At 42.4% G+C, this 22558-nt stretch overlaps 1 protein-coding gene across 12 annotated transcripts in view; it reads right to left on the bottom strand.

Moving 5' to 3' along the window:
* Positions 1-22558, bottom strand: part of SETD5 (SET domain containing 5) — a 66121-nt gene that overhangs the window by 15698 nt on the left and 27865 nt on the right. For 4 of the 12 annotated variants that reach the window (XR_012837036.1, XR_012837035.1, XM_075762180.1 and 1 more), the window contains exons 3-16: positions 19861-19966; positions 18806-19017; positions 18427-18485; positions 17831-18018; positions 16765-16803; positions 14995-15237; positions 9942-10090; positions 9500-9617; positions 8961-9070; positions 8429-8675; positions 8144-8224; positions 5588-5851; positions 4389-4709; positions 3466-3708 (exon numbers count right to left, since the gene is read on the bottom strand). Coding sequence is in view for 10 of the 12 variants with exons in the window: in XM_075762180.1 (XP_075618295.1) it covers positions 3466-3708; positions 4389-4709; positions 5588-5851; positions 8144-8224; positions 8429-8675; positions 8961-9070; positions 9500-9617; positions 9942-10090; positions 14995-15237; positions 16765-16803; positions 17831-18018; positions 18427-18485; positions 18806-19017; positions 19861-19966 (2380 nt within the window). In the remaining 2 variants the exon portion in view is untranslated. Of the gene's footprint in view, positions 1-3465; positions 3709-4388; positions 4710-5587; positions 5852-8143; positions 8225-8428; positions 8679-8960; positions 9071-9499; positions 9618-9941; positions 10091-14994; positions 15238-16764; positions 16804-17830; positions 18019-18426; positions 18648-18805; positions 19018-19860; positions 19967-22558 lie in introns of all 12 variants that reach the window. The other 8 variants (XM_075762185.1, XM_075762178.1, XM_075762179.1 and 5 more) reach the window with 4 other exon arrangements.

Here is a 22558-nt window from a genome sequence, read left to right as displayed (position 1 = left end):
AACCCCTCTGGTACTTTCCATGTAATCTTGCAGGATGTACTCAAACTCCTACACTTCTGTGCAGCAGGGCAGACTGCTCAGAACACTGGTATTACCTCCTTCGCATGCGCTCAGACAGGAACCCGTTAGAACACAGCTCTTAGCGCTGAGTCTAACACCTACTGTGATGGGGCTGACTATGTGCTCTTGATGAGATGTATTCTGGGGATCAGCAGTCTTCAGCAATAACACAAAGATAAGTAGAGAGTAAATTATAAATAGATAAAATGCAAAACTCTGGAAGCTAAAAACTATTAAAAGCAATCTTAATTAAAAGAAAAGGGAGAAAGCATGATGAACTATCTTAAACCCTTTTTTTGCAAAGAAGCCATTTCCTGCCCAGGAACACAAACACTGTCCCCCTGCTCCACTAAGGCATATTAGAGAAAAAAAACCCTCATAAAATGCATGCAGCAGTTTTCAAGGGGGCTAAACCAAGAAGAGAATAGTAAAGGCAAATCTTTTCTTCAGCTACTAATAAAAGAGATAAAAGTCACAGTGGTCTTCTGAACACAGACAATAAAGAATGTGTCATATTTCATGCAAGCGAACATGAACGGAAGTCTCAGCAAACCAGCTGCTGCAGTGGGTGTGCTAGCCCTGTATCTTGATACAAACTGACTCCTGATGGCAGGCAGGAAACCTTTGCTTACTTTACTATAAAAAAACCCCAAACAAACCTGCCACAATATACAGGAAAACACCCAGGTGATTCAGCAAACTGCTGAAAAAAACCCCAAACTGTAATGTGCATTTGTGTACTTTACCCAAGGGATTCACTTTTCCAGCCTTTTTTCTCCCAGAGAGGTTTAAAAATCGTAAGTTTACCTTTTAGTAACCCACAGTTCATCTGCATTTCAGCAATATGTATCCTATTTGAGATACATGCACATCTCTCATGATTCCTCAAAGCTATCATGAAAGAGCATCAGAAACTCAGTAGCCACAATCCCCAAAGCGAAAACTTCAATATGAGGATGAAGAGCAGGTGACAGGATCTATTTTGATGGCCTTCACTACTGTACAGCAGATGCTTCTTCTCTGTTCAAATATATCTCAGTGGATTCCACTGCGGCCACCAGGAAAAGTGAGAAGAGCCAGCCAGTCTGGAGCACTGCTACCTCAAATGCAGCATCTGATCTGACAGCCAAGCCACTGTACAACGTGTGATTAACGTGAGCAGGTTATACAGTTCAGTTTCCTTGCGAGGTTCAGACATTGGCACGCTTTGTATGCAAACTGAGATCATCAGCTGAGATTTTTTGGCACAGTCCTCAGTAGCTTAAGGAAGAGGCCTGCTGACAATCAAAGAAAATATGTGATCTATTTCAGCAGCCTTTATAAATCAACCTTTCTGCCTGAGCAGTCAGAAGCAGACAAGGCAGAAAGATCAGGTCTTGAGAGAGCTGATCATCCAGTTCTGGACCATTTCGAGACCTCAGCTGGCTGAAAAGGTCTCCCCTGTGAGTTTTCTAAACGTTCCTGAACACAAGAAGCAGACTTTTTCTACACGTCCAGACTGTTAGTTACAAAAACAAATGCTAGCAAGCATTTTCCATGAAAAAGCTGAGGAACTCATACAAAGTGAATGAAAACTCTTACTAGAACAGTTATTGATTATTTACTTTCAAAAAGCAGAAACCTAACAAATTACTTTCAGCAACATCTGTTCTGGACACAGAAGCTTCCAGTATTTTATTTATTATTTAGATAATGAACAGGCAGTGTACTTAAGTTTTCAGATGATGCCAACCTGGGAGAAACAAGAACATGCTAGAAGACAGTATTCAAGATTTTCCTACTAAATTAGGAAATAGATGGGGAGAAACAGGACACAGCACAGGCTAGAACAAAGTACCATATAAAGCCAGAAACAATCACTTCTAAAATTACAGGCTAGAAAACTAACGGGTTGTTCTAACAAGCATAGTAAATCATGAACTGAACACAAGTCTAATTCAACCTGTCAAAGAAAACTCAGTTGTTATGCTGGGATACACAAAATTGGTATAGGCTACAAGACACAGAGCAGCTTTCTGCATTGAAAATGCCTCAGCTGCAACACAACATCCAGTTTTGGACACTCAGCTTCAGGGAAGATGTGGACTAATTAGAAGTCATCCATAGCGAGACTAGTCCATTCCCTCTCCAGCAGTAAGAATTACCATATGACTAGAGAACAGCCAAAGGTAGCAAGAGATTGGAAGACTTGTTCCATGACAAGTTTTCACTGAATTGTGAGCTTGCTGGCTAGTTGTACAGCAAGTGCACCAAGCACAGAACTTGGGATAACTCTGCCAGTTCTGCTCCGGATGCTTCTCTCTTCTCCACGGCTCAAAGACTCTGTTAAAGGGTTCAAAAAAGCAGCTCGAACATTGCAGTTCTCAACTTAAAGGTGCAAGGGGAGATTGCCCAGGCACATGGAAAATACCATGGTTTTCTTCACACGAGCATGTATGAACCATCAGGAACTTTACCTATGAAGGAAGTACCCAAGAGAGACCTTAGCTTCTTTTTGTAGGTGCCTGTTACTGCACAACAACAAATTGGCTGAAGGTGGAAACAGTAAAGTTCAAACTTTCTCTCTGGAAAAACTCCCTCAAAGGCAAAGAAACGAGGACATGATACCTGACTTTGAAAGCTACCGAGACTGGAAGATTAGAAAGGATTTCCATAAAATAGTTCTCAGGTAATCACACAGGAACTGGAAGAGCCCCTGAGCAAAGCTGACAGGTGATAGGCAAGATGGATTCTGATAGAAATCTGACTGAGTAAACTAATCTGAGCTACCGTTTCCCTGCGGGTGGGTAAATGCTAGTGTTTATTGGCCACATACCATCTCTAGAGGAATGAAGTCCTCGGCTGGGCTCAGTTCAGCCTTACTGCACGGCCACAAGTATCTGTTGTAGATAGACAGCCTATGATGCCAAACAAAGAGCTGTGGGCTTGCTCTTGTGAACAGGCAGACTCAAAGCTTTGCTAAACAACAAAGGATCTCCAAAGACAATGGATCTTGACTGAGGCGCTGTATTCTTGAGGTCTTTTGCAACACTGTCCTATCCCCACAATGCCAACCATGCTCTGACTGTGAAAGCAGTAACATAAAACATTCTAAGGGCAACAATTAAAACTCCTTGAATCATATCTGCTGGATAATAAACAGCGACTGCAGATTTGAAAGTACATGTTTCTAACAAGAGAGTGACAGAACAGTTCTACCACGGTAAAAGGCAAGGATGAAGACTGAGCTCTGGCTAGGAGAGGGTCCAGCAGTCATAGTCTGGAAACTGCATCAATGTGCCAGGCAAGGTCAGCTCAGCATAAATACATGGAAACAGGCTCAAAGAGGACACGACAACTTTACAAGGGTACCAGTAAGAGCCTGATGAGTATATAGCCCTGAAGTTAAGACGTGAGCAAACATACCTTTTTACAGGAGCTGTAAATTCCATCCAACAGGAAGGGCCTTCGACGTCTCTCAGGGTTGAAAGGTGAACCAAAACGAATGTAGTGTTTAGGTGTGGTACAAATTAGCGGGGAGTGGATGAGACCTGGCAACATATTTAGGGTAGTTGCCAAAACTGTTGGGTCTGTAGTAATGCGCAGAGGGCATTCAATAGGGCACTCCTGCTTTTCTGCCTTGTCATTCAGCCATTCGGTAACAAGATACTGAAGGAGAAAAATGCACGTGTCAATGCAACCAGCATAGGCGAAGATGAAAGGCAATATGGCACAAAGCTGTATGGGGAAGCAATACTGATGTCAGCCTGCACGCTAAAACCTCCCTCCTCAACAGGAGGAAACACAGCCAGGATTTCCTGTGTCAAACCCAATTCTCATCTGTTGCAGACACAACAACAGGTAATCCAGTTTTACAGAATTAGCTTGATTTTATGCTCCATTAATCTTACTAGAAGGTTCTCCCAAAACTTGATCACCTTGTTCAAAACTAGTTTCTAGCTGCAAGCCTAAATGTATTAATGGCTGATTTATGCCCAGTATGTGCCAGCTGCCTGCTAGCTTCTGCAATTTTTCCTTCCTTTCCCTTACAAGTTTCTCCCAGCTTGTACATTGTAGTCCATAGTCACATTCTCTCTTGGTCTTCAATTCTAAGCTGAAAGCTAAACATCATCTACTTCATCCTAAACAAATACCCCCCAGCCTGCCATCCCACTCTATTCCAAAAAGATACTGCCACTGATTCCCACACCAAACATATTCTTAAAATATAAGGTCATAAAATTCCAACTATTTTGAAGAACTGTTTCCCCTGAGCCAACTTTTCCCCAAAGGCCACACAAATCCTCTTTTCTTCCTCCTCTCCAGTTTGAGTACTTGATCATATTTACCTTTTTAGTTTTGGGGTACTTTACTGCAGCTCGATTAGACTGAGATCCCGCAGCCAGGACAACAGTTGGGTCAGATCCCGTCAACTGTCTGCCTTCTCCTGGACCTTCTACATTGCTGACATCTGTTGCGGTTACCAAGCTGGCAGTGCTTCCTTCCTCTGGGACAGCCTGTGCGAGTTCAGCTTGCTGGGAACTGGCTTGTTTCTGCCTTCGCAGTCTTTGTGCTGAACTGGTCCGGTATCGAGAGAAGCGACTTTTTGGTCGGGGCCTGGAGGGTTTTGCTGGAGGTGGCTTAGTAACTGTTTTTTCAGGGACAGCATCCTACAACATAAACTGTCATTAGTTCAAGCACCTCTAAGAGTACTCCTTTTCTCTGCATACAGGATCAAGGATTGAGATTTATTTATTGACACTACCTGACTCATAAAATCAGGTTGGACCCTGTTTATGTTGGCTCATAAGATGGCTTTGGGGACTCTGCTAAAACGCTGGTGCTTTATCATTTTGTCTGCTGCGTTCTTAAGGGGTCAACCAGAATATTGGTCTTAAGGGAGAAAGCAGCAGTATGAAACTTGCCACTTGTCTCAAGGTAACTACTCTTACTCCCCATCTGAGCTGATATATACCATTCCATCTGGGCCCTGCCATATAATGGGGAACACATGCATTTGGAGCAGACCAGGCCAAAAAAACACAGAATAAGCAAAAGGATTCCTCAATCACTGCAGCTACACATCCAACTTCTGCTCACATGGTACAGAAAGGGCCCACTTAGGTGAAGGAGCTGGGCTCCTTCAGCCCAAAGAGAACACTTAGGGGGACCTAACAGCAGTCTTCCTAATTCAAACTGAGCCTACCAAGAAGATGCAGTGTTGCGTAATAGGAAGACAAAAGACAGTGTATGTACACTGAAATGAGAGGCTCAGACCGCATACAAAGCAAAATTTTTTCCACCATGAGAACAGTCATGATTGGAAGAGGTTTCCCAGAGGGGCTGTGCAATCCCTGTCCTTGGAGCTACTCAAGACAAGACTGGGGAAAAAACCCAGGTGGTCTGGTCTGATCTCAGAGCTGACCCTGCCTGACACAGAATGGATTAGAGACCCTGGCAAGCTCCTCCCAACCTGAATGATCTCATGATCAGATATACTGCATCTGAGCTTGGTATAGGCTAGCAAACAGTCCTATCTTCATCTTACCGCTACTTGTGAAGACCGTCGTGTGTTCACTCCAGTACTGCTGTTACTGTTAGAAACATTTGGAGCAGCAGCACTCAGTGCTGCACTTCCATCTTCAGTTTCAGGAGTCTCTGTTTTTATTTCCTCCAGCTCAGGAGCCTCAGAATTGATGTTGATTTCAGCATCGGTGCTGTTACGGTCTGATGGTTGCTCTCGTCTCCTCTTTCTCTTCTCCAAGTTTTCAAACATGTGCATGATGGCTTCTACTTTCCTGTCTTCTCGGGACTAGAACACAAGAGTAAATTTAAGTCAGCACTGCAAATAGAGAGGAAGAGGCAAGAAGAGATATGGGATGAAACACAAGGAGAACAACTGCCAAATAGCAATGACAAGAGCCAGAAAGGGGACAGAGAGAAGCAGTTCTTTTCAGATATTTGCATTTTTCAACACGGCAAATTTCCCAGAGTAACAACATAATCATGTGTTCATAGAGTAACCAGAAGAACTAGACTTTGTTCTTAAATAGGACCACATAGATACCCCTGAGTTATATTTATAAAATGGCCACAAGGAAATGCATAATTTTGAAGAATTAAAAACCAAAAGAAAGAATAAATAGAGCAAAGAGACAACCTGGAAACAAGTGGAGCTACTGGCTAATGACCATGCGTTAGAAGCAAACGGAAGCCAGAGGCAACAGAAGTGAGTGAATCAGTAATTTACAGCAAGTGGAACACACCACACAAAACTGCCTAAAATGATCCAGATTCATTCCTTCCCTGATGTCAGGAGATCACCCGGCTCAAAAATAAAAGCTCTTGTCTAAGCAGCTTACACAGTGGATAAGAAAAACAGAACAGGAAGAGGATAGAGAGGCAAAACAAAGGTATTTATTAGGTAAACAGAAAGGACAGGAAATCTAATCACCTAGCTGTGTCAGAAATAATTGTTAATTATGTACGTAAGAGACAGTATAATAGTGCTGCAGTGACTGGCAAAAACGAGGCTGAATCAAGTGAATTTTAAAAAGTGGGGTCAAGTGCCTTCTGAGACTTCTCATAGAGGAAAAAGTATCTTGATGCAGACAGCAGTACTCAATCACAGCAGCCTGGCCTTTACAGTTTTTGGTTCAAAAATATTCACTACATACAAAAAAAATTAGAGACTGGGAAAACTATAGATACAGGTATTTACCTGGTGCCAAGTATAGAAAACTGAATCTCATTAAGGGAGATTAACTGGTGAAACATACAGGAACAGGACTTACAGGCTGATGGGAAACACTTCACTTAGTCTTCTTGAACTATTCTGTCCCAGAAAGAGATCCGTTTCCCTGCATTAAAATGAAATCTTCCCTCCAAGCTTAAGGCCAGTCTGATGGAAGACTGCTCTTATTCAAATTCCTATAGAAACTGACTGCTTTATCTTGCCTGTTCTAAAATATCCATGAGAGAATCCCAAGGATCTCTCTCTGGATGCCCCTCTGCTCTGCAATTTGCTGTGGCTATCTTAACATTTAAAGCATTCTCAGGAATTTTACACATGGAAGATCGCTATCTCCAATTAGAGAAAGAAGGGTGATTAAGGTATTTGGTGAACAAAGGAAAGACAGGGAACTCCTAGCTCCAAGACATTTGTTGGCTGGTAGAAAGATGGGAGCACTTTTTCTTCCTCAGGTTTTTTTTTTTGGTTGGTTGATTTTGTTTGTGTTTTCTTTTATTAAAAAAAATAAAATCAATAAATCAAGTAAAGCCAGAACAGCTCCATTCGCATGCATAAACTCTTCTAATCCAGGGAGCAATCCCAGGTGCCATAAGAGGCACAAAAAAACCCCAAACCCAAAAACCAAACAGCTTTACTCAGTACAGAAGGAGGCTGAGAAGGGACTGTGTTATTAAAGATCCAAGAGCACTAAGAAATATTTTGATCAAGAAGACTGATTAAGACAACAGTGATTGGGGAGCACACAGAGATTTCCTAATAAAGAATATACCAAATTTTGTTGACTTGTGCCAATAACACTGTTGGTGGTCTACTTTTGCCACTTGATCCTACCCTTTTCCCACGTGGCAACATGTTTACGAACCCATACAGGGAACAGAGATATGTTAACAAAACTAACCCAGCAAAATGGGTCAAGTTTTAACAAGAATCAGGTTCTGGTTCATCATATGGCTCCATAAGTACTTGTACTGGCAATAACGAAGGGCAGCAGAAACATAAAAGGGTGCAATTACCTTTTTTGAACCTGGTGCTGATTGTCTTGTTAATGGTATGTTTTAGACTATAGAATAGCCTTGAAAGTAAAAGTTAAACCTTTCAGCCAGGACATGAATCTGTCCTGTACCTTCTAATCTGCAGTACTCTAACATAAATCCTGTGATGTGCAGTCAACCTGGTTTTTGGGCTTTTTTTGCTGCTGCTGCTGTTTGGTTTTTTTTTTTTAAATCAAATTACTGGAGATCACTGACAATTGGAATTTGTCTTGAAACAAGTGAAATAACCAACTGGACCTGTTGGCCACTGCATGAAGCAAGTCCTAAGGGGGATGATTCCTAGATTCAGAGAGGTACTTGCCCGTCGGTTGTGCACCAAGGCTCCCTGTTCATCTACAGGCTCCTCCTTCTCCCCTTCTTGTTTCTCCTCCTTCTCTGCCACCTGAAAGAGAAGTCCAGACTTAGTATGTCAAACAAAATCTGGTATTGTTTTAAGATTATCAAGATTCCCTTCACAATCTAAGGTGCTAAAGGTTTAAAAAAGGGCTCCTGCAGTTTCTGTTCTGAAGACCCCAGTGCTGTATTGCAGCAGATCCCACACCACTGAATGATAAAAATAGATATAACAAGGTGTCAAGGGTTTTACCTCATTGTCACTGACTGCTGCAGGTCCCTCAGGAACTTCCTCCGTTTGTTGACTACTGTTCTCATCCGATGCAATGCCCTGCTGTTCCATTTCTAGTTCCTTTCGACGGGCTTTTCGCCGGCGTGTTTCTGCCCCAATCAGTGTGCCTAAAACAGGTGGAGGTAGGTGTTCTGCAGCATTTGGGCTACGTTTCTGCACAGGGCAATTCCGGTTCCCCTTGTGACACGCACAGTCCACTTTATAGTTGCTGCTCCAAAACACAAACATAATTCGTGTCACTCTTCATTTCTCAACCCTTGTACAGAGACATTCAATGCATCTCCTACTAAACATCTCACCACGTGCCAAAGCAAGGACAGCAGGCTACCTTATGGCCTCTATTGGAGAATATGCCAGCAGAACTGGACAGAATAGCCGGAAAATGCAATTCAGTAGAAAACGGAGCAAAATGTAGAATGCGAGGAAAGGGCTGGAGGAAGATGTCCAGTCCAGGAGGGCAGTGGAGAGCTCCTGGGTGAGGTGAAGGACTCACCAGATGTTGTACTCATAGTCAAAGGCGATGGTAACCTCTGTGTCCTTGGCAATGGTGGCAACAGCATAGATACACAGGTGGATCATCCCATCAGCAATCACATGACGAACCTTGTTAAACAAAGTAGACAGAAACTAACATCTCCACAAGTCGCACTTCTTACTTCCAAGAGGGAAGCCTCCTCCTGCAAAGTAGCTCTTATCTATTCCACGAATAATTAGCCTACATTCTCCATAGGGAAAAGACAATGTTCTGTCTCATCCTATACTTTTCTACTTAACACTTATTACCACCTGCTTACCCTAACTATCATTCTGCAGCCAAAGGAAAGACATAATAGAAACCTTTTCCTTCCCAAGGAAAAAATCACGTTCCCAAATTTTCTGGTCTCATCTTCCCAGTATAAACCATCATACAAGCACAAGATGCAGAGAATTTACCCCATTTGCTGCATTCTAATTTGAATATTCATGAAAAGAGAACGCACTAAGCCTGTGTAAAACATTTGCAATTATGGTGATGGTGAAGAAAGAATTTACCTCTGCATTTGGAGTACAGGAACGCCTGATGAACCTGGCATCATTACCAAAGGTGCGGGCATCAACACACATTTCAACGCCATTGAACTTGGAGTAGAACAGCACAAAGGGATATGGCCTGGAGAAGTAACAGAACGTCTCAATCCCAAAATACCCAATTCCCATGGCACTTATAACAGGTATCCCTCACGTCACCGGAAGCAGTGCTTCCGTCAGTGCTATTGCTCTGGAGGCTTATGCACTTCCATCATCACGGTTTAACGGATCTACTGCAGAGGGTTTTAGTCCATAAGCAGAGCATCAAGCTGAGGTTGTATATTTGATTTCACATTTCTACAGATGGCACAGCTGACAAGGGCCCCGCCAGTGTGCATATCCCACAGAGACACAAGTCTCTCCGTGCCATGATGCTCTCATACTAATCACTTCATAGTACTCTTACTTTTTGAAGAAATGCCCATTGACCTCGAATTGCTGTCGTAACATAACCTTCCCTCGATACTCAATTATAAGGGTATCTAGTGCCAAGTCTCTTGCTGCCCTCAGGATCTTCCGGTGCTTCTGAACTCGAGTCACCCTTCCCAGCTGCAGCTGTAACAAAAACCAGAGCAAAATATGAGAATTTAAACCAAAGGCGTCTAACTCATGAAGAATATTTTACCTACATGAATAGAAAAATTAGTCCAGTAGCAACACACAGAAACTCGGCCAGGTGAATATATTGGTTATTCTGTAATAGTTTAGTAATGACCAATGACCTTGATAATATTTATCAAAAGCAAAAAGTATTTATTCCTTTCCTTCAACAGTAAGTCTCACAAATCCATCAGACCAAGTATTTGAGTCTTGCAGCTAGGAGGCATAACCAGACCTGTCAGTTGCTGCTAACGGAGAACTGCTCTGCAATTATGGCCACTTTCACAGCCAGAATAACTCAAATCCTCCCTAAATTGTGGGTTGTCACACGTTAAGAGGAAAAAACACAAGCTTTTCCTTCTGCAGACGATGGTAAATTCCAGCTAACAAGCCAGAGACTTAAGCTGGCAATTTCTATCTCCATCCAGAAACTTCTCTTCATCTGCCTGCTCACCTAGTGCTGTGGATTTTATTTTTTTTTTTTTAACATGAAGAAATGCATTTTTAACTAAGTAGTGACAGTGTGCTGAACCTTCTTTATGTTAAAGTCTACAGCTCTATTACAATGGATTTTCACAACAAGGTGTCTTGACAGTATGAAACCATAACATTCTTTAAGCACAGACATTCAAAGACGACACATTTTACAGAATAATGGAGGGGATATTATAAGCACTAGGGCATAGGAAAGACTTCTTCCATAAAAACACAGTACTTTTCTTGCTTAACAGGTTGAACCTCTCCAAGTAAAAATTACATGAAGATGGCTGGCTGTCTCACTACAAGAGCTGTGCCTGTTTTTTCCTAAGCATGCTGTTCACTGCGCATAAGAACCTGGTTTTGATACTTTTCTGGAGTGAATTGAGGCATAAGTGTTCTCACTTCAATAATAATGACAGTCATCTATATAAATTAGAAGTAAAATACAATGTTTTATTAAATGCAAGTTCTCCCAACTTTTCCTGATAAAATTCTCGTTAGAAACAGCTACAGAGCAGTCGGCTCAAATGGATAAAAATCACATTAGCTTAAGAAGGGGCTCAGTCTGGACAATGACAGAACATACAAAGTTCTAACTTTGTGAAAATAAAGTTAAGGCATCAAGGCAGCCTCAGCACTGGGAACCACACAAAATTCTCCATCCTGACCATGTGAACGTACTGAACCACAGACTTTTTTTTGTTTGTTTTTTGGTAGCAATCTTATATGCACTCTGAATTCACCCTCTTTAGGAAGAAGACGACTTTCATTGTTTTAATATGACATTATACTGCAGATCTTGGATCAGCCAGTAAAGTAAGATCTATTTGTTGAGTTCTCTCAGTCAGGTCCAGGATAAAGATAGCTTTATAAAAATATTAATTTGAAACCTATGCAGATGGAAGTAATGATCTTGGTATTCCAGATCTCCTCTTCGAGATATACCCAGTGCTACATTTATCATGCCTATGGGGTATCTCTCTTTTCATACCAGTGCATCTGCTGGCAACTGGAAAAACCTGCACTTATGTACTGGAGACTCTGAAAAGCCTTGCAGGGTGTCATTCATCTCTTCATATCTCAGGTACTGATAGGAGCTCACAGAGGATTCCCCAAGTTCACCAAACTGGCATAAAAGAAACGTGTTATTTCCAGACTAAGAAGCCACACTGCTGACCCTGATTTCCGATCAACAAACCCATGACATGAGTGAACTGTAGGATAAGACTGGTCACGTTGCCAAGAGTAGTAGGAGTTTTCTGTGGCTAATTATTTTAAAATCATTGGATACACTTTGTACTATCCAACTGTGGTAACAGAGAATAAATAAATGGGACTAGATTTGTTAGTGTGTGACAGAAGGAGATAAGGAGAAAGTATCTGAAGTTAGATGATAAAGTAGGACTGAGACACAAGCATATCTCCAGTTTAGTAATTTTGTTTCTCTACTACCACTTGTTTGCTGTTATAATCAGTTTATCATCTAAGCTGACCCTACACAGGAGGGTTGGACCAGATGACCTTCAGTGATTCCTCTCAACCTAAATTACTGCACTACTCTATCAAAGTCTCTTCGTATCTTTCAGAGATGTAAGTTAACATCTGGTAGCCTTCACTCTCGCCTTTGGCCCGTGACTGACTTGTATTACTGTTCACCTGATGCTGGAAAACAGCTTGGGGAACACAGGTGGGTTAAGGTGGGGTGGTGGGAGAAGAGAGCTCATGAAGGAAAAAGATGTTCTGCATCTGTAAAACTTAACAACTATCTGAGTTTGGTAAAACAGGAATGATCTTGTAGCTATTCTGATAAGACCCTAGCTCCGCTTGTTTTTGTTCTCTGAATTTAGAAATATGAAGACGATTAGCTGCCATGCTTTCATGTGTGAAAAGAACAAATTATTTTATTCATGTCATAGGCTAGGGACTGCTGACTGCTAATCAGACAAAACTGTTCCAATATGTTTGCAGAGCAACATCTGCATAATACTCAGTGGCTTTATTTTATAAAGGCCCTTTTGCTCTTCACTTCAGAATGTGAAATCAATCAGGGGGTTGAGCTCAAGTCAGCAATTATCAGAGGCAACACAGGGCAAATACTGACCCTGAGTTTGGTTTGGCAACAGCAGGCAGAAAAGCGATTCACAGCTTTCAGTTTGTCAAGCATCTGGCAGTAGCCAGGACTAAGATTATTTTATTTGTGGAACTGAAGAGCTTCACATTTTCACAAGTTTCCTTCTGCATCATTAGGACAGTTGAGAATTGGTTTATTCAAAACATTCTAAGGATCAAAATCCCATACCCTGCATGTAAAACTTCTTAACCCATCTCTGCTTTTAGGTCACACTTTCTTCTTTTTTTTTTTTTTTTTTTTTTTGTAAAGTATACAGGGAGTACACTTGGATCATTGTTTACCCAAGCCAAGCAACTCTCTCAACTGTGACAGTATGCAGGGCATATACAACATTTTATTTTTATTCCTTTCTCCTCTCTCCAAAGTCTTCATGTCCAAATAGAGCAGTTACAATACCCATCTTCTACACACAGCTGCTAGCTGCATATTGACACAACCTCCCTAATTTTTTTTCCTAGCTCAAAGTACCTATTTCCTTATCTCCCAGAAAAGCTATTTTTACATACAGTAATGATCTCTAGCTAAAAGACAACTGAAGCAAACCAAGAAGCCCTCTCACAGTTTGTCTAACAAAGACGAGACAAATGAGCAGAACAAAAATATAAAGCACGAGATGAGAGACCACGCACTCCACACCTGTGCAGGCTGTCCTCCTCGCAACACTCCCCAGCACCTGCTGAGCAGAGAAAACAAGGACAGGAGGGCTGACAAGGAGCATCCTGTGACAGCCACCCGGTCTTTCCTCAGTATCCAAGAGTAACTACAAAGCCACAAACTCCCTTTACAGTTTCCCAGCACACGCAATGATAGGTACCTACCTACGGCTTGTTTAGAGTAACTGCAGTGCGCTATGAAGTTTTGCAACTTTCTATCTTTTTGTTTCTTTGGTATATATAGCATTTAGAATCTTCTGATTTGGAATGTTGGCCACTTTTCCCTGTGGGAAAACCTATGTCTGTACAGGGAAGGGAGGGGGCAAGAAAGCATGACAGGAACAAGCACATTTATCTATGGTATCTTTCATAATCATCTGTACAAAGGTGATAAAGGGAAACAGCATATGTTTTACTACTTATTTCAGGGCTTTTCCTAAAACTCATGTGAAGCAGATAGAAGAGTTTACATTTAGACTCAGAAAATATTAAGATTTCTAGAAAAGCAGACTTTTTCTTCCCTGTATTTCCTCCGTTGCTTTCTTTAGGAAGGCTACTCATAGAGCCAAGTAGAAGAGTTTCTCCCCAACCCCCACAGAAGTCTTATTATTGCAGAATTAGAAACAGGAGTGGAAGGAATTTGCGTCCAAAGTCCTCTTTCTGCACTCTGCTGTGCTCTGCCTGATGTGCTTCACCTACACGAAAGGAAAGGGAAAGGTGGGAGGGAGCATGTGAACTTCATGGAGCGGTGAGTCAGCTGATGTAAACAAGAATGATTCAAGCACAAACATATACTTGATATTCAGGTTTCCGACTCTGCTCCCCTTCTAGAGGATGGGGTGCCCCACATCTGTTTTGGAGCCCATCCTTTTCACTTGCACCTATCTCCTGGACAAAGAAACTCTACAAAGCCTGAACTCAGTGGGAGTGCTGCTCTGTGTTCAACAAAGCATGGACCAGATGAAACGTCAGCTGAGAAGAGTAGCGGGGAGGACATACACCACACAGACACATCCTTTTCCTGTTTCTCCTTGTCTACATGCACTCTATAAAGCTGGCAACACACCAATCATTGCACATCTCAGAAGAGAAAAGGTGGGGAGAGACAGTTCCCTGAAATCAACTGTAGTTGTGCAGTATTTGAAAGTTACCAGAGTCCAAATAATAATCAGAAATATTGAAATAATGTTTAAAGGTTCTTTAAAATAGCTTTCCACACAACATGAGCCAAGGAAAAAAGAAAAGGACACAAAAACCCATCTGGAAAGCAGGAAATTTCCTATCTCAAGCAAGTGATAGATCTGGTTCTGCCTCAAGCCATTCAGTGACCAAAAGTATTTATGGTAAAATACCTGTGAACCATATCACAGAACTGTACAAAATATCCCCAACTTAGCAACACTGATGTGGTTGAATGCAAGTGTTTTTGAATCTGTCCTGGTACTGGCATCTCTTCTGTTCCCTTTTATATCAAATCTATGCCTATTGGTCTGAAATGATATGACCAGCTACAGTTATCGCTCACCCATGACCATGCCTTACGTCTAGAAACCAGAGGACGAGACCTACCCCGGTTCTGTCACAAAAGTTCTTACCTGCATCTGGGACCCAATAACAGTATTATTGCAGGCCAGCTCTGTTTTGTTGATTGTGTCTAGCATAGCAGTTTTGCCCACGTATTCTTTATTAGAGTTTAGATGACGCTCCAACAAGTTCTGTACATCAGCGCTGTACTGGTTAGTAAAGGCTTCCTCGTACTGATCTGTCCAGAGTCGTATTCGATTCTCCCACCCTTCAGCTGTGTTTTCATCCAAGGCATGCGCTTCAGAAGGGGAATTCTGCACCAAACAGCAAAGGGTGAATGGTTAGCACACAACGGGAAAAACTATCCACAGTGCTCTGAGCATATGAATATGCTACAAAAAAAAGGCAAATCTATTCCAAGCTAAGAAAGCGTCGGTTATGAGGACAGTTTTTTCAGAACCTGAATCCTCCAGAACACTGTACAACAGTAATGCTTAGGAATCTATGGAGAACTCTGTGCAGGACTAAGACCTCTTGAGAGTTGGTACTTGGCACTGCTACATACAAGAAAATTAAGCTAGGACGTGGCCAGAAAAAAATATTTTTCCAGAGTGACTTAAAAAATAAAAGAACAGAACACACAAAGGCAAATAAATCTCATGTAGGCTTGTCCTACAGTCAACCCACTCATGTCCAACGTAATGCTCGATGGTGCTGACTGCATCTCAATCTTTGTGGTGACTGATCCAAAAATACTTCTGAACCTTCTAGCTAAATGGTCATCAGGGTTTCAAGAAACTGAATGTAGAGCATAAGCTAATACCCGGAGGGTTAAAACTGCAAGTCCTAAGCAGTGTAAAGAAGAGAGGGCAAAATCAGGTAATCCATTTATACATCTTGTAAGGGAGGGGGGAAAAAAGAAGCTGGTAGGAAAAAAAAATTCAGCTTCATTCTTTACTCGACAATAGTTGAAGAAATTCAACAAATAATACGCCAGAGGTCAGTAACTCAACTGGCTTCATAAGGGACTGAGACATACCTGACACTGAGGTATTAGACACAAGGACTGATGAAGAACAATCATTATTTTCATCATATATGTTAAAAGCATTAAGAATTTTCATGCATTTTTACCCTCTCAAGGCATTTGCGTACTATGGAGATAGGTGCATACAGACCGACACACCACAGGATCGTCCCATTTCCTCTGAGCCACCCGCTAGAAGCCACTGTCAGCTACAGTGCTGGGGTCAGATGGAATTGAGTGAACTTTAAGGCACCTCTTGTGTTTCTAGGAACATGTTTGGCTCAAAGTGCAAGTCTAATTTTTTTGTTAAATAAACTTTCTATCGGATAGCCACACCTACTAATATTGCAGAAAGTCAGAGATAAATACATCGTCCCATCCATCCCTAGTGAGAGGATGCGGAGAGAAACAAGGCAATACTGCTAGCGACTCCCAACATTAAACTTTTGTACTACGATGCCCAAGCTTAAATAAAATGGCTTGGATGCAATCAAATGATAACTGACCTCACAGAAGAGCGACCACAACCAGTTCCACATCCCTCGCATCAAATGCCCTGCTCCCAAGTGTCATGAATCAGTCATATCTCTTGGAACTGGATGACATTATCTTACAGAAAGCTATCTGAAGCAAAAGCAAGGTTCAAGGGGCAATTCCTGTTATATCCTTTTGAATAGGCCTGCTTGTGGTGCATGGTAAGGCTTAAGAGTATTCTGAGGCTGGTCCCACAATCAGAAATTCCCCAGGCAAACCAAGACAGGGACAAAATACAGGGCAAAAACCACCACCACAGAGGGTTCTCAGTTCTACTCACCTTCATCCTCAGAGACTTTCGTGAGCCCTCTCGAAAGGCCTGTCCCCCAAACAAGGAGAGAGAGAGAGAAAAAAAACCACAAAGTATTATACATTTCCTCAGAATTAGTTCCCAGAACCACACCAGAACTTACTCCAACAGACTAATCCTTAACAAGAGATGGGAAGAATTACAGGAAGACCTACACAAGAAGCAATGGATTTGAACAAAAAGACTCTGCAATGCAAATCTAGTGGAAACTGCTGAAAAACTTGACAGCCAGGATTTCTGAACTAAAAAGGCCTGCCTCATACTTAGTAAAAATCTCAAGATCAAAATCAAAACCATCCCGACTAACCCCATTTGCTTTGACAGAAGGGCCAGCAACAGAATCAAGCTGGTTCACAACAAAAAAACCTGAAGACCTCACATGGCCCTTGCTCTCAGTCTTTCATTTAATCAGTGCCTACCACAAGAACTTCCAGGGAAACCTAACCTAGGGAAAATCACAGTAAAGCTAGCAGATGATGGGAAAGAACCAGCTGCTCACACACTTGCATTCCAATATAAGTAATCCAAAATTATTTCAGTCCCCAAAGCCTCACAAACAAGCCAGTAAAGTCATCCCTCAACAAATGTTCATCACTACCTACATAGTTTTCCACACAAGCACTACGTTGCTGAAGAACAGTGCCAAGAAGCTCTGCAGCTCAGATTCCTTAACACAGCCTGCTTAAGAAATGCCATACTCCCTTAATTTTTCATTCATTCACAGATTGCCCCTTTGCCACAAGCAGGTAGCTATTTCCCCAAATCCTAATGGAGCAGAAGGGAAAATACATGAGTCCAAGCTCTGAGTGTGAATGGACAGCATCGAGAAATAAAGGTGGAGTTCCAGTAATTTTTAAACCAACAGCCACATACTCTAGCAGGTCACAAATACAAGGTGTCACATTATTACAGCAAAAAAAGCAATTCCTTACAGGACAAAAGTTGCTTGTCTACTGCCAGCTTGTCAACATGCTCTCAACAATACACCACACAGCATTTAGCAGGAACTACAGCAGCCTTGTCTCGCTCCACATACCTTGATCTTTTTGGCCTTTGGAGCAGTGCGAGCTTTTTCTGTACTCCTCTTCCTCTTCTTAGGTTTGCTTCTACGGACACGGTTGACAGTCAGCGTGATGCTCGTAGGGGTATGCTGTGTAGCTGTGTACAGCACTGTAGAGGGAGACAGTTCTTCATCCCAGCTCTCAGTTGCACTGCTGTCCCCACCTATAGAGAGGAGTACTTTGTTAACAATGTTTTTATTCACCCCGGGGAGAACAGCTTACCCTTATGTCCACTTTCATCAAGGTGACTTGATGACCCTGCATAGCTCTTCCCTGAGAAAACTGTACCGTCTCAGTTTTCCCACCCAAACTGGGAACAGGTGTCCCAAACTTCTCCTATCTCACAGAGTGGCACTGATGAACGTTTCCCTTTTTTGTTCACAAGATAATCTGATTTTCCCAAGAGCTAACTGAGGTGAGGCAGAAGGAGAGAAGAAAATCCCAGCAGCTGGGAGGCAAAGAACATTAGCGGGCACTGATCACAGTTAGATGATTGCAGCAGCCAAAAGACAAAGGTCTTGTAGAAAGAAAGCAAAAGTCACCATTATCAGAATTACAACCTCAAGCTCACCTGACACGTTGTCCTGCTTCCGGCGGCGGAGTCTGATCACCTTCCCCCTGCTCATTCCTCTGCCAAAGGAGAATGCACAATTGAAGCTGGTTTGTAGGAGTAAAGTCACTTGAAATTCAACAGGATGTCACAAGATGCGTCCCCTCAGTGGGGCCCAGGATGATAAGAACATCGATTTAACATCCTCATCTCCACTCCTGGTGCCACCAACACTTGTCAGGCTGACAACGCAAAGGAGGAGGGTCAATACTAGGTAAAGCACTGGAAAGAATGCTCCAGTTAGCAAAAGGAAGTTCGTCCCACAGCCCAAACGTGACACGGTTTGGTATGAGAAGTCAACACGAGGAGCAGCCCAGATCTGCACTGCACCAAAGCTTACCTGCACTTTTCACACTTGAGAAGGAAACCATCTTGGGAGACACTGCAGTGGCACCAAGTGGAAATTGATTCTCCTTCTGAGGAGCTCTCACTATCCCCGGAGTTCTCCTCATCAGGCGAGTGCAGGCCGTTCAGTTCTGCACGAGGTATAATGGTCTGGACAGGAGGAGAGGCTGGCGGTGTTGGAGGAGGAGGGGCTCCATAATTATGATCCTGAAAATGAGTATTTGCAGTACTACTTTTAACGTGAAGATACGATGTCTAGAAACTGAAGTCCCAAATCCACAGTTCCCAAGTTATTATTTAACAGCTGGTGTAAAACAGTAGGCTGAATTCCTCAATCTACCAAGGTAATGCAATAGCTCTGAAAGACGTGCACTGTTTTCTTCTGCATCAATCAATTAAATTCAAAACCTACGAAAAAAACTAGGCTATTTCAACATTAACTGTTGTCCTGCTAATAATCTGAGATTACATCAGTGGTCTAACACTGGAACCAGTTGCCCAAAGACGTTGTGGAGTTTCCGTCTGTTGAGATATTCAAAACCGAACTGGATGTGGTCCTGGGCAACCTGCTCAAGCAGAGATAGCTTGAGCAGGGGGGTTGGATTACGTGATCTCAAGAGGCCTCTTCCAACCTCAATGATTCTATGACATCCTGTTGATCCCATAGTTTCAAGCCACGCTCCCACTCTTCCTGACTGTTCCTTGTTTCTAATAGTTATAAGTTACCAATATGAAAATCTGCACAGTTGAAACGAGTACAAATAGTGCACAATAAACCAACCGGGGCATAAAATTACCACCAGGAAAACATCATCTATTAATATATATTCACACTTCATTCAGTTAAATATCTATCACCTAGAACACTACAGACTTCACAAACAATAAACACACAAATGCAAAATGTATGGCAGAACTCAGCTGTAACTCAGTGTTCCCTAATAAGTAAGCCAAAACTCCTAAGGCTAAACAGGCAAAGAACTATGGAACAAGGAGAAAAAGAGTAAAGCAGACAGTAAAGAGCTGATTCACTGCAGAGAGAGTACTCACTGCGTAAGGCAGCCCGCGATAGCTGTGTTTCTGGGTGGCCCCATAGCCGTGGCTGGAGTACACATTCTTCTCACTGACAGCTGGACTAGCTTCCACAGACTCTGGGCTGCAGAAAGGGCCAGAAGTAAAACCCATCAATATAACATCATTTTTTTTAGTGCCAGTATTTCACTACTCTTTCCTATTCATGAAGAAACTTCATGAAATCAAGGTGTTATTATGCGCTTCACCAGGCATCATGTGTGCAGAAGTACAGGATGAACCTGCTTTCAACAGAGGGAAGCAACTGAGCAAGGGCCACCCTGGATAACTCATTAAATTGGGTCTCAATCTAGGAAGTTAAAAAGATAATTAGCATGTAAGAAGCTCAGTTTCCTTCTAGTCGAGGAAGTTGGGTCTCGTTCAATATTCACATCTGAACTCAGCCAGTCTAATCTCAAAGCCACTGAATAGTACTGCCATGTTATCTCTGCAACAGCTTATTTCAAATAGCAGCTAAGCAGCTTTCCTGCATCCGTGCTTGTTTCTCTCTCCCTCAGATAGCCAAGTCCAACGTCCTGTGATAAAGTCTGCATAAAACCTGCAGCTGTCCTGACAGCAACAACGAGGAGTTGGAGATTCCTGTTACAAAGAGGCAACAAAATTCATGACCTGGACAGTTGGTGGCCGCAGACAAATCTGATTCGTCCTGTGCTTTCTATGCAGCAACATGGTGTGCAATGTGCTCAACAGGAAATTTGCTGCTGAGGTACAATGCACTATTCCACCACATGGTGGTGAAAAAAAGCAGCTAAAAATGAAAGGTATACCCCTTAGCAGAAAGCTGCAGAAATCCTACTCAGAGAAGGGACAGCTGCAATTCAATGCAGGGAATATTAGATAATGAGGCTACAGACAGAAGACCAGCAAGGAAACACACTGTCTGTTACAAGCAGAAGATACAAGTCAGCTAACTTCTGCACAGATCAGAAGTAGGGCCCATATTAGAATACAGCAGAGCATTACTAAATCATGTCTGCAGGTGAAATCTTCAAAATCATAGCATGGAGCTGAGCAAGCAGGAAAGAAAAATACAGGACAGGAAAACTTTACCTTGGACCTCTGCTGCTCTGGTGAGATCTTGTAGGATTCTCAGTGGGTTCTATATTGTCAGCGTGAATCAGGCAGTACTCAAAACACCAACGGCCAGTGGTCACGCATGGGGCAGTGTTTAGGCACCACCCAAGTGCCTAACACTAACCCCTGTGCCCTTTGGACTTCCTACCAGCTCTTGAAATCTCTGCTGCACTGAAGTTTGCCCCACCCTGGCACTAAACCTGCTATACTCTTTTTCTGGAGTAAGGTGGATCTGTCTTTCTATAATAAATTATTGCTCCTCTATGTTGCAAAGAACTGCAGAAAGTAGACGACCTTAAACCACGCAAGCTCTGCTTCTATAGCTCAGGATTTAGGCACATGACATGATAAATTCAGTTTGTCTTCAACATAACTACAACGAGCTAAATTGTGAAAAGCAGGAGATATAGGTGGCAATACCTCTCAGAGGATATACTTCTTAATAAGAGACGCTGTGTAGAGCTTGCCACATAATCCAGCCTTGCTGGATCTTTATGACAGTCCTTCAGGACTTCCAGATTGGTACAGAGTTAAATCCATTCAGGTTTAATCGTATTTTCTGAAACGGTATTAGAAGGAAAAGAGCCTAAACAGCCTAAGCAGCAGATCCGTCCTCTGTCCAAGTCACCCACGTTCCTAACTACAGTCAGCCAGGAACACCAGCAATGCTGCCGTGAGCATTAGCAATAAAACTTCAAGATTGTTGGTGCAACGGTGTCCAGGGGCAACAATGCTGGGGCCCATGCTTCCTCAGCAGCAGCTGGCCAAGGAGCTTCAACAACTTCCAATATGCAGTCAGACTAACACAGCAGAACTACTCTGCAGCTTCCATGTCACCCTCAGATGAACACAAACACCCTTCACCATTTTCATCTCCTCTCTGTATCAGAGGCTAAGGGAAGATGGTAAAGCTCAGCCTGAAAAAGAGGGCCAGTTAGTTTTCCTTTTGCCTTCCCGCTGCCTTTGTGATGCACATCTTTGAAATCAACCCCTTATAAAAGCCAAGAAGCTCAGGTACCCCAGACTTCATGCATCAAACTAGCAGAGTTTCAAAAGAGAAGTGGAGGATAGCCTTAACTTCAAACTGACTCACGAAGGACACTTCAGCAGTAACAGCATCTCAACGCAAAGCCTGGAGAATAAAGTCCTAGCATTCCCAATTTTTAGAAAATGGACGGAGAAACCAATTCAGAAATCTTCAAAAGCCTTTTTTCAAAGCACTCCAGCCTAGCCTCAAGTTGGACCTACAAATTTCTTACAACCAGGGAAAAAGAAAATGCTTTGCAGAAGGTTTACAGCCAGCCTTTTTGATATTTAAATGTTACAAGGGACATGCATAGATATATCTGGCTCTCTTCTCCACTATGCTCAGCTCTGAAAGCAAAGCACCTAGTACATGAGTAAACTATTTAGCACTCTTTCTCCTGTCATAAACAGTTTAAAATTCCTGCATGTTGAGTCTTTAAAGTGCTGGTGTGGGAGAAGCATGGTGACAAGCAATACTGAATACTAAATCTTGAGAAGTGAAGGATCATATACCCACTGCAGATGAGTGACTTACTAGATTCTGACTCCCCATTTA

This window comes from Balearica regulorum, chromosome 10 (genome assembly GCF_011004875.1).
Source record: "Balearica regulorum gibbericeps isolate bBalReg1 chromosome 10, bBalReg1.pri, whole genome shotgun sequence".
Taxonomy (NCBI): Eukaryota; Metazoa; Chordata; class Aves; order Gruiformes; family Gruidae; genus Balearica; species Balearica regulorum.
The sequence above is the reverse complement of the archived record's forward strand: the minus strand, read 5'-3'. Positions and strand labels throughout refer to the sequence as shown.